At 34.8% G+C, this 12,162-nt stretch overlaps 1 protein-coding gene across 1 annotated transcript in view; it reads right to left on the bottom strand.

Moving 5' to 3' along the window:
* LOC106474995 (diuretic hormone receptor-like) overlaps positions 1-10,355 on the bottom strand; it is a gene marked incomplete at its 5' end in the record, with an annotated part of 20,122 nt that extends 9,767 nt beyond the window's left edge. The window contains 4 exons of the mRNA XM_013935691.2: positions 1,059-1,185; positions 3,693-3,793; positions 4,190-4,287; positions 10,233-10,355. Coding sequence (XP_013791145.1) covers positions 1,059-1,185; positions 3,693-3,793; positions 4,190-4,287; positions 10,233-10,355 — 449 coding nt within the window. The remainder of the gene's footprint in view (positions 1-1,058; positions 1,186-3,692; positions 3,794-4,189; positions 4,288-10,232) is intronic.
* Positions 10,356-12,162: the final 1,807 nt, after the last annotated feature.

The following is a 12,162-nucleotide window of genomic DNA, read 5'->3' as shown; positions in this document are numbered from 1 at the left end:
TTTTATAAAGAAAGGACTTGTATCTTAGAAGAATTAACAAACAAACATACAGAGACGTAACAGTATTATCTATGGACAAGTATAATTAATCATAATCACGCTTCGCCATCTTATAAAAAGTGTTAACACCCTAATAACAATATTAACTTGTTTATTTTAAGGAGTATAATGTTTCCTCATAATTTGTTCTGTCACGTAACAATATTTACTTACGATTGTATGTTTAAATTTATTCAACTATACACGCCTAACCCTTGATAAAGACGTAAGTAAAAACGTCGGCTACATTAAAAGTTTTATTTATCTGGATTTTTTTTGGTAGTGATTATTTTCATAAAATTTATCTTGTTATATTTTTAAAAAAACGGTGTAAAAACTTTAGGTCTGTTATTTAAATTGATTTTTTTCCACCAATAAAAAACACCAGTTTACCTTAACTGGCAAATAGTTACTTGTGAGGAGTTTTAAGATATTAAGAAATATTATTTTCTTATTTCTGCATTAGAAATTAATTTTCTCAACTTGTAAAAGTACCTAGCTGTTATGAAAATCGTATTAATAGCAAACCTTATATATATATATATATATACATCAGTTAAATATATATTAATATTCTTTTCCAAACCATATGGGTATATAAAACATAATTTCCATCTGACGTTCTGCTCTTAATACTAAACGGAATAACGTCTGTTTGTTTTTAGTTGTTTTTTTTTACTTAAACAGCCCACAGTGACCCAGTGAAAAGTCTGATAGCTTATTACGCTAAAGATCAGATTTCGATACTTGCGGTGGGCTCACCACAGATAAGTTATTGTGTAGCTTTGTGCTTATAAACAAACAAACAAATTTTATAAATACAAATTCCAAAGCGTGATTTTTACCGTTTCAAGCTAAAATCATCCTTAATAAACTTTGTATAAAATGATTATCACGATCTCATCTACTACTGGTTCTGGTTGTCCTGGTAACCGTTGATGTTCAGATGGCATCATAGTTACAAGATTTAAAGACCGTTGTTACTGTTGTCTCGTATTAACTTTTGTGTCGTGTTTTACCTTTGTTGCTAGTGTCGAAGGAGCAGGTCCAATCTGTAGCGAAGCGGTTAGAATCCACATCAAGTCAATCAGGATATAGGTGACGATGAGGTGGGTGTGAATAGTGTTCCGTAAACACCTCAGATCTCTAAAAAAAAAGATACACGTGCGGTTTGGCATACGTTTTGGAAACTTACGTTCCACCATAAATATTTAAAGATCAATATTGTGGTTTGAGATAGTTAATTCAAATTTTAAACTAAATAAAACACTCTAATGTGGAACGAGTTTAAAATATTTTTTTTTTATTGGACTACCCTTTGACACTCTTCAGGAGTCGTCATCAGGTTTTTTTAATGAACAAAGAACCTTAAGTTATTATACACTAATTCTAATCAAACAATTTCAATCATTTTCTATGCTATATATTATTATAGCTATCAATGAAATACCTTACATAAATATTGCTATTTATTTCATGTACTTTGCTGTCTAGAATACTGCGAGATATTGACTCAGTTAAAAATGGTTTCTTTTATACAGGTGCTATTGTTTTCTGCGCTCTTTCAGTATAAGAAGTATAAGCTTCAAATACTTGTTTATTAACTTATTATCGATACTAAAAGATATGCCCAGCTTCATTACAAACATTTTTTGGGGTCGGAAGGTTCTCTTTTGTTACTTCAGCTTTCACTTGCTTCGAATTGGCTAAGAGGATGATATCATAAAAGGTAGCTGTCCTAAATACCCTGATGTGTAAGTTTTGTCGCTTCCATGGAGACCATTTCCTTCTCCAGATCATTCAACAATCTCGCTATACAAATATCCTTCTGGACATATTTCTCTAGCCATAAGTCTATAAGTGGAGCCAATGTGGTATTTAATGACTGGAAATTCGCCAAGAACCAAATATAGTTACTAACTAAGTCGCTCGTGGTGCCATACACTCTTCATATAAAATGCGTCCGTATTCTCTCAGATAACTTGACAATTATATCATAATTTTTCTTGTTGTTTATACCAATACCATTTTAATAACAAAAGCTGAAGAGTTCAGGTTTGGGATGACATCTGTAAAATTAGGCTGGAATACATGCTAAACATAACCATGAAAAACAAAGGAACTAGAAATAAAATATCGGTTACTAAATGCTCTGAAAACAACAACAACAACAAATTCTAAAAGGAAATAACTTCTGCGTTTCCATTTGTAAAGTACAGCGGATAGCCATTTTACTTACATTTCACTAAGCCAATCTTATTAGTTTGTCATTTTTCTCTGTGGAATATGTTTTAAAAAAAGAACCAGCCTTGCAGAAAAACTTGTTTTTGACAAAATCTAGAATTTATAGAAATGCTCGTTTTTAAATAAGGTAAAAGAATCATCCGTGGTTCAACGGTAAGGTTACAGGACTTACAATGTTAAAATCCGGGGTTGGATTCCCTGCAGTGGACGGAGTACAGATAGCCCATTGTGTAGTTTTGAACTAAGAAAACATCTTTAGATAAAGGAACGAAAGAATGAATAATTTGAACCATTATTTAAGGTGTTATTCATACTTTTTTTTACTCTCCAGTGGATTGAGACTCCGGTAGTATTTGAATAGACCTAGCATGTTCCTGTGGTTAGGGCACTCGAGTTATAATCTGTGAGTCTCGGGTTCGAATCTCCACCATCGAACATATTCGCCCTTTCATCCGTGGGGTCGTTATAATGTGATGATCAATTCCACAATTCGTTGATAAGATAGTAACTTAAGAGTTGGCGTTGGGCAGTGTTGACTAGCTTCCTTCACTCTAGTCTATCACTTCTAAATTAGGAACAGCTAATACAGGTAGCGTTCGTGCAGCTCTTCTTTCCTTGTATTTGATTATTTTAAAACAGCATAATTAAAGTTCTGGAATGTCAGTGAGCTTTATGTCACGATTACTGTATAAATTAACAGTTTAAAAAAAACAAGCCGAGCGTAGCTTAGTGGTTACAGTGCTGAGCTGTGGGTTCATGGATCGCGTTCCATTACCGGTACTAAAAAAATGTTTTAAAAATTACACGCTGCACTTTGGTGTTGTGAGTGCGTTATAAGAGTGAACATCAAATCCAACTATTTAACCTGATAAGAATAGCTCAAGAACAGGTGCGCTGATAACCCTTGAGTAGCGATACGCGAAACTTAGCAAGCAAATAATCAAACCAAAAGACGACAGCAAATTAAATAAAAAGGCGAGTTGTAAAACAAGTGTTATCTGTTCTGTTTTCATTCTGATATTTCAAGCATCTTTATTGGTTTAGGAGTTTCTTTTATAATTCAAGTTACTTTCCGTGTGCGGATAGAATCAAAAATGCGTTTCTTCTTCTTTTGTTTATTGGCTTTATAAATAAGATTCAAATAAAATTAACAAAAGTAAAAAATTTTGCTGCTTTGGATGATAGGAACCCCTTTATGCTTGTCTGAACTTGATGACCCCCCCCCCCTCTTGCCGACAGTTTACAAACAGAAAATTACGTTGACCTTTCAAACTTCTGAGATCATTTATGAAAATGTTACATTTAACATCCTCTTTCGAGCGGAAGTATACATGGAACACCAAGTTTGTGGTGCGGTTGAGTGCACAAAATGTATTAGTAACACATCGGAGGGCAAAATTACAACGTACTTAAAATGCAGAAATATCCACAGAGCGACAAAGAGGGCGGCCAAGGAGATGCCATAACCAACAAAGTAGATGGTGGTGGCTTCTTTCACATCCCACAGAACCTATTGAGACAAGAAACTTTCATATTAGCTAAAACTAAAGTACCAACTAAACGGAGTTAATATGTTTAATATTATTATTATCATTATATCAGTTCTTTATTGCAACAGTACTTCTTTAAATACAAAATTGCTATAATAATACAAAAGAATTCTAAACACAGACACCGAAATCTATAAGTCCACTTGTCTTAGGCCTAACATTAGTTAAGCCTTTATTCAATAAAAAGATAAATTAATACTGTAACGTGTACGTTTTTTGCTTTAGTTTACTTAGATCAGTTGAAATGAAGTATGCGAGCATGCACGATTAGATAGTAAGGTGCGCGCGCATTTCAGAACAGACAAAACTGGGTATTATTACAATAGATTATGTATATAAAAGTATACATATATTACCTTTAAAAATTCTTCGTCTCCTGGTAGCGGTTTGCATCTCGAGTAATCTGATCTTTTAGCCCATGTTCCGTTCTCGTAGCACACTCTACTGGCATTTTCTGAACGAGAAAAAAAATCTTGTAATTTAATGAAAGGTAAATGATGGTTTTATAATGCACTTATACACATGTGTATAATTGATCACCCAATGAATAAGAAAATCCTTCATTACACGTGAAACTGTTTTATTTAATTCAGAGTTGCTGTTTTTTAAACGCAGGGTTGACTTTTATAGTTAAATATTGATGTTAACTGTTAGACTCCCTGACATATAGATAGGATCTGGAAAGTCTGCTACACTATAAACTGGAATGTCTCGCATTTTCTACTTCATTTGGCGCATCGGAGAATTTTAGATACAGATTGAAGAATAAGCTTGTCAAGCGTCACTCTGATAAACAGGGTAATACAGATAAAGAACAGGAAATACTGATAGCATAGACTTATTCAGAAATAAAAAAAAAGACTGATTACTGACACGTCTGTTATAACGTCCTATTTTGTAACCAATAGAAGCTTATCTAAATTCATTGATCCCTAGCCTAATATCAATGATTAGTTCGTGTCAAAAAGTGGTTTGTAATAAGTAGGGGGGCAAGTGAGACCGTTTTTACAGAGGTCACTGAAAATTTCGCAAGTTTTATATTAAAAAAAAACGAAACATAATAGCAAAGAAAACGATCAAAAAAACACTTGCAAGTTATAGAAGGCAATAAAAATCAAATCAATTGGAAATGATAGAAAATAATAGCACATAAAGCGGTAAAATAACAGTTTTAAAAGTTTATTGAACAATCTTCTCGTGTGTTTACGATGCATTATCTGTTACTACAACAATTTTAGGATATTGTATAATATATAGAATTACAACAATTGTAAACATTTCTAAAACGTTTTGTAACAATACTGTATGTTTGTAGAGCCAAATCGCTTTTGTACAAACATAACAATGTGAAGATGTTATTTAATTTCTTGTAGTGCATATTGGTGTAGAGAAGACTTATTAATACTAGAAGTAAACGACCTTATAACACCGGTTTGTGATTTAGTGACTTCCGAAGAAGCTATAAAGCGAAAGGTTGAGTGTCTAATTAAATAAAAACAACATTTTGGTGTTATAAGGTCGTTTATTTCTAGTATTAACGTGAAGATAACAACATTTAGGATTTGGGAATTTCTCCGATGTTGAAACAACCTGAAAACAAATACAGTGTTTTTAAATGACTGAAACACGTCATTGACAAGAAAAAGATAAAAATATATTTCGTGTCACAGACATAGGTAGTCTCACTTATTTAAAAACGTATTTTTTTTAGCGTTAAAAATAAATATAAAATACAGTGATCGTCTCTTATTGGTCTTTGCTTTCGTGTGTCGCATAGCAACCGCCTGTAACAACTAGAACTAGCATTGTTTAAAATAACCTAGTTTTATTTTTGGCAGTAAGAGAGACTGTACACTTATTATTAGGGACTCTTGCTACGTCAGTGATTCTAGTAAATTGTGTTCAAGTCTTCAAAGTATTTATAGCTTATTGTCTAAAATAGACTCTGAAATTTGATATAAAATATATTTCACTTTTGGTTGTGTATGTTTTTAGTATTTGTTTTTCGTGTTCCTATATTATTTTATTTCAGCAATTAGGATATTCAGTCCTACGTCAGGCTTTTTTTTTTACTTTTCATTTTGGTTTTTCATGACTTTGATAAATGATTAATGTACACAGTGGAACAGGGACGGTGATATCATTCATTCTTGCTAACTGATCTTTAAGTCAGCCAAGCCTATAGAGGTAATAAGAAATTGTTCACAATACCAGAGAAAGACCAATGGAAACCATCTTATCATATCTCTATCTACATAGCTTATATAAAGTAGCACAAAGAGTCGTCTAGCTAAATCTCCATTAGGCTGATCTATGGCTTTAACTACGATCCATGAATGTTTATTTCAATCATGTGACACTGGAAGACTATTAGTTTGCCCTTTTTTTTTCTACAAAGAAACCCATTACTAAATGACTTTCCACAGCAACCGTACATCTTCATGGAAACGTAAGTATCCTTTCCGGAAGTAAGGTTTCTAGTTCTCAACTCTCATAACAATCTCCCGCTCTTTCCTTCTTTCTCCTCCCCAGAATCACTTTTCACAGACTTGAAGCGGTCTCTTTCAAAGCCTTCTTCTCGATTATAAGTTCTTTCTTGTTGCTGACTGCACTATAAGCGCACTTGAATAGAAGCATGACAACATTCACACGAACATCTATTTCTCAGGTTTCGTGACAAGCTCAATCTAAACGAAGTATTTAGAAGGGAGCCGAAAGATGTTATGTACAGCGTGATCTGCCACATCTTTTTTTTTATTTTCTAGTCTGCCTTATCAATTGATGCAAACCTTCATATTTCATTTCAATGAATTCAAGATCTTTGTTCTTGCTCCAAACAGTCATTTTCATTCGTCCAAATTTAGTTAACAGTAAAGATACTCTTCTGCCATTGGCTAGTATAATCTAAAACTCAGACAGACTGTAAAAAATCTTGAGAAACATTAAGCATCGTAGTTAAAATGCAAAAGGGCTGAGGATTCATGATTCGCGTCCCGTTAACGCAAAATCTCTTTCTGCATTTTAGGGCCATGGGTGAATTATAAGAGCGACAGTAAAATCCTACAATTTGGTCAGACAATAGTATCTCAAAAGTTAGCGGTGGGTGCTATTGAATAGCTGCCATTCTTCTAGTCCATAAGTTCAAAATTAGGGACGGCTAGCGTAGTTAACACCAGGGAAAGCTAGCGCAGTTAACACTAGGGACGACTAGCGCAGTGAACACTTTATGTACCTGTGCGCGAAAATAATAAAATACGAACATTAAAAATGCGACATTATAAACAAAAACACCCAATCAGGTTTAAGGGTTTGAATGTACAAGCCACGTGACAACCGTAGCACTGTAGGACGGCATCAATCATAACTACACTTTGACATTGTTTGTCGCTGCCAGTTCTTTCCGTCACAAAATATGCATACACTTCGATCATAAAGATGTGTTCAGACTGTGGATTTAGAATTTCCAAGATGTCACTGGAAAACAAAGTGATATGGATCAAAAGAAGTCGAAAACTGTTATAAACCAGTTGAATCCAGTCAGAAGGGACTTCAAGCCGATTCAGTGGTTCTAGTCGAATGTCATAATATCGCTTGACAATAACGTAACGTCACTACAATGTCATAATATCGCTTGACAGTAACGTAACGTCACTTACAATGTCATAATACCGCTTGGCAATAACGTAACGTCACTTACAATGTCATAATACAACCTGTGGGTCGCGGTTTCGAATCCCGTCACTGAACATACTCGCACTTTTAGCTGTAGGGGCGTTGTAATGTGACGATTAATCTCTTAGTCCCACTATTCCTTGGTAAAAAAAGTACCCTAAGAGTTGGCGATGGGTGATTTTGACTAGCTGACCTTTCCTCTAGTTTACCTCTTCTAAATTAGGGAACGCAGATAGCTCTGAAGTACTAAAGAAAAACGTACTAGCTCTTTGTTCCAGAATAACATACATGATTGAATACTTTGTGGCATAACGGTTTTGAATATGAAAATCTAGGTGACGTTAGGTTATTGTCAAGCGATATTATGACATTGTAAGTGACGTTACGTTATTGTCAAGCGATAGTATGACATTGTATGTGACGTTACGTTATTGTCAAGCGATATTATGACATTGAAGCTGGCGTTACGTTATTGCCAAGCGATATTATGACATTCTAGGTGACGTTACGTTATTTCCAAGCGATATTATGACATTGTAGGTGACGTTACGTTACTGTCAAGCGATATTATGACATTGAAGGTGGCGTTACGTTATTGTCAAGCGATATTATGACATTGTATGTGACGTTACGTTATTGTCAAGCGGTATTATGACATTGTAGGTGACGTTACGTTATTGTCAAACGATATTATGATATTCTAGGTGACGTTAGGTTATTGTCAAGCGATATTATGACATTGTAGGTGACGTTACGTTACTTTCAAGCGATATTATAACATTGAAGGTGACGTTACGTTCCTGTCAAGCGATATTACACAGAACAACGAATGACTGGGGTCCCCCATGTATCTTATACAGAACAACGAGTGACTGAGGTCCCCCATGTATATTACACAGAAAAACGAGTGACTGGGGTCCCCATGTATATTACACAGAAAAACGAGCGACTGGGGTCCCACATGCATATTACACAGAAAAACGAGTGACTGAAGTCCCCATGTATATCACACAGAAAAACGAGTGACTGGGGTCCCTCATGTGTATTTCACAGAACAACGAGTGACCGAGGTCCCCATGTATATTACACAGAAAAACGAGTGACTGGGGTCCCACATGCATATTACACAGAAAAACGAGTGACCGAGGTCCCCCATGTATATTACACAGAACAACGAGTGACTGAGGTCCCCATGTATATTACACAGAATAACGAGTGACTGGGGTCCCACATGCATATTACATAGAACAACAATTATTTTGGTCAGTTTCTCATAATGAGTGTCGCAAAAACATAAAATAACTCAATGTAATTCAATATATGGTGCCCCACGGGGGGGGGTATAAAACGATTAGATAATTTTATGGTTAAACCTTTGTCGGAGGTAGCCACTGCTAGAACAACTACCACAGTTTTTAAGTCACTGTTAACAGCAGAACAGACAGGCGTATGTCCTTTCTATAGGTTCTTATCATTGCGGGAAGCTAAGGAAACCAATGTCGGTCAAGACAGATTAGAAAGGAAGTAATGTTTGACCACGGATATAAACTGATGTTACTTCCGCTGTATATAATCTTCCCTGTTCGCAGGATATCCGCTACGATGTATATCACTATCCTACTTTTTCTTAGAGCTTGCACATGTTTTCTGGTGGTTTCGAAGCCGATATTTTCACGTTTTAGGATTCAGATAATGTAAATCAAATATTCTGTTTTAGCCACCTTACGGGATACGAGAAAAAATTCTGAAAATCTATGAATAGGAAATCCCAGACACGCCCATGTACGAATAATATGTTTTAAAGCACACCGTTTTCTTTGTAATTAACTTATGGACTTTTTTTTTTTACTTAGTTATTTGACAATTGAATCTTTAAAGTGGTAATGGTTTTTTTCTTTTTTATAAGTAAGTTTAAAAGTGGCTTTCTCAAAAGATGTATAATTATAATTGTTTCAAAAACTAATTATTTCTTTGATCTTATTCTTGGTATTTGGATATATAGTGGTATATTTGAGATTAAAATTTATTTGGGATTTTATGTTTTTATCGAAGAAATAAATCAAATAAATAGAATTAACTACAATTTAATAAGAAGCAAGAAAACGACAACAACAACTAGATTACTTAGATCTACATCCATTAATAGTTTCCCATTTTACTGTTGGTCTTTCATCTTCATCCTCTTCATCGTGACAGGATTACATCAATATTGATATATTTTGTTAGCTACTTGGATCTTACTTCTTGTCTTACTTGGATCTTACCTATTGTCTAATGCGCTTAACAGGATACTCGGAGAAAACGTTTGATTTTTTTGTTTGTTTTTTGAATTTCGCGCAAAGCTACACGAGGGCTATCTGCGCTAGCCGTCCCTAATTTAGCAGTATAAGTCTAGAGGGAAGGCAGCTAGTCATCACCACCCACCGCCAACTCTTGGGTTACTCTTTTACCAACGCATAGTGGGATTGACCGTCACTTATAACGCCCCCACGGCTGAAAGGGCGAGCATGTTTGGTGTGATGGGTATTCGAACCCGCGACCCTCAGATTGCGAGTCGAGCACCGTAACCACCTGGCCATGCCGAGCCAGGAGAAAACGTACTAACAGGTTTATCCATACTTAACACGATAAACTGATAAAACTATATAACCAGTTACATTGATCCCATATCTATATATAACCAGCTATATTAATTTCATATCTATACAACCACACGTTTGTACTTACGACTTGTGTCGTAAAAGACACCACGTAGCTCCCCAAAGCAAGAAATTTCTGCAGTAGCTCCACCTGATGTTGAAGGCCAACATGATACTCCGTCCCATGTGCTGTTACATTTGAAGTTACTGGCTGTAAAAAAAGAATTTCTTGACATCAATAGCGACAAGTGTGTATGGATAAAATATAATAAGTAATATAATAAATAATAAATTTCTACTAGAAATATATATATATATATATATATTGCAGTATTAGTTATATTCTAATTCGGATCACTGGCTAGGCCTATTTTCAGTGAGAAGGATGATGTAATTTATTTGAGAATTATTTATAATTAGCTTTTCCTTTTTGAAATGTTTTTTTCTTTGTAATTAAGCATAAAGTCATACAATGGGCTATCTGTGCTCTGCTCACCCCACCACGGGTATCGAAACCCGGTTTCTAGCAAGTTACCGCTGTGCCACTGGGGAGCTTTGAAATAGGAGAATACAAACTATTATTATGAATCATAAGTTACTGTCTGCATAAAAGCGCATTACAGATTTGAATAAGAGTGATTTTTAGTTGAGGTTCAGGGGAGTTAGGCCTCTAAACGGTTTTCGGTGGAGGGATTTTTAGTTGAGGTTCAGGGGAGTTAGGCCTCTAAACGGTTTTCGGTGGAGGGATTTTTAGTTGAGGTTCAGGGGAGTTAGGCCTCTAAACGGTCTTCGGTGGAGGGATTTTTAGTTGAGGTTCAGGGGAGTTAGGCCTTTAAACGGTCTTCGGTGGAGGGATTTTTAGTTGAGGTTCAGGGGAGTTAGGCCTCCAAATGGTCTTCGGTGTTTTAAGGTTAAAATCTAAAAATCGGTCTACTTTGGGAACATTTGCTCTGATCATTTGTTATATTACTTGTAAATATAACACGTTATATATATATATATTTATTGGTCTCAAAATATAAGAATATAATATTAAGAGCAGGGAAGAGAAGTGGTCCTTTTTCCTACCCAAAAGACGTCACCGTAAGTTCTTGAAAAAAATATAAATAGCACAGCTACAATCTATCTATCTAGACATAACAAAACAGTTCCACGGTGGCTCCGGAATAACTTGATATTCCATTGTGTAGTCTTACGCTTAACTACAAACAAACAGTTTGTTTGTTTATTTGTTTGTATATAGTTAAGCACAAAGCTACACAATGGGCTATATGTGCTGTGCCCACCATGAGTATCCGGGTTATAGCGTTGTTAGAACTTACTGCTGTGCCACTGAGGTTCCAAACAAACAGTAACAAAAATTATTTTAAAATATATAATTTTATCCCTTTTAAACAGTTTTCATATTTGAATTGATCAAAATAAAAATATCCTGCCTATAAAATATGTTTTTTTTTCATCTATAACTCAAGAAAAAAAATTTTGTAAAATGAGCTATGTAGAATATAAGTGTCTTACAAATAAAGAGTCACCCCCCCCCCTTTAAGACACATCATTGATACATTAGTTTCTAGTGTTGAATAGTCTATCATCTTGACAGGTTATTTGGAGCAATAGATACAGAAAACAAAACTAGGCTTAGCTAAACATAATAAGATTTATATGACACACTCCTCTTTTTTTGTTTTTTTTAGCACAAAGCTGCCAAATGAGCTGTATTTGCCACGTGAATCGAACCTCGAACTATACTGTTATAAGTAAAGTTTCACTAGAGCAACATTCTGATTTATTCCTTATATATCTGGCCATCTGCCCACTTCACTTTATTTTAGCTTTAGGTAAGTATATACTTTAATTCGATGATAAACAAAAGCTAAAAATAATTTAAGACTGATTCTTAATATCGAATAAAAAAATGTATCTCTACCAATGGCCAGTTAGCAATTCTCCATATTTTACAAGAAGCATAGTAAAGCTTAAAATAAACAGCTCGATTCAACCAGAATCCACACACATCC

The sequence above is a fragment of the Limulus polyphemus genome, unplaced genomic scaffold, assembly GCF_000517525.1.
Source record: "Limulus polyphemus unplaced genomic scaffold, Limulus_polyphemus-2.1.2 Scaffold7944, whole genome shotgun sequence".
Lineage (NCBI taxonomy): Eukaryota > Metazoa > Arthropoda > Merostomata > Xiphosura > Limulidae > Limulus > Limulus polyphemus.
Note: the sequence above shows the minus strand (reverse complement) of the source record. Positions and strands in the feature narration are given on the sequence as shown.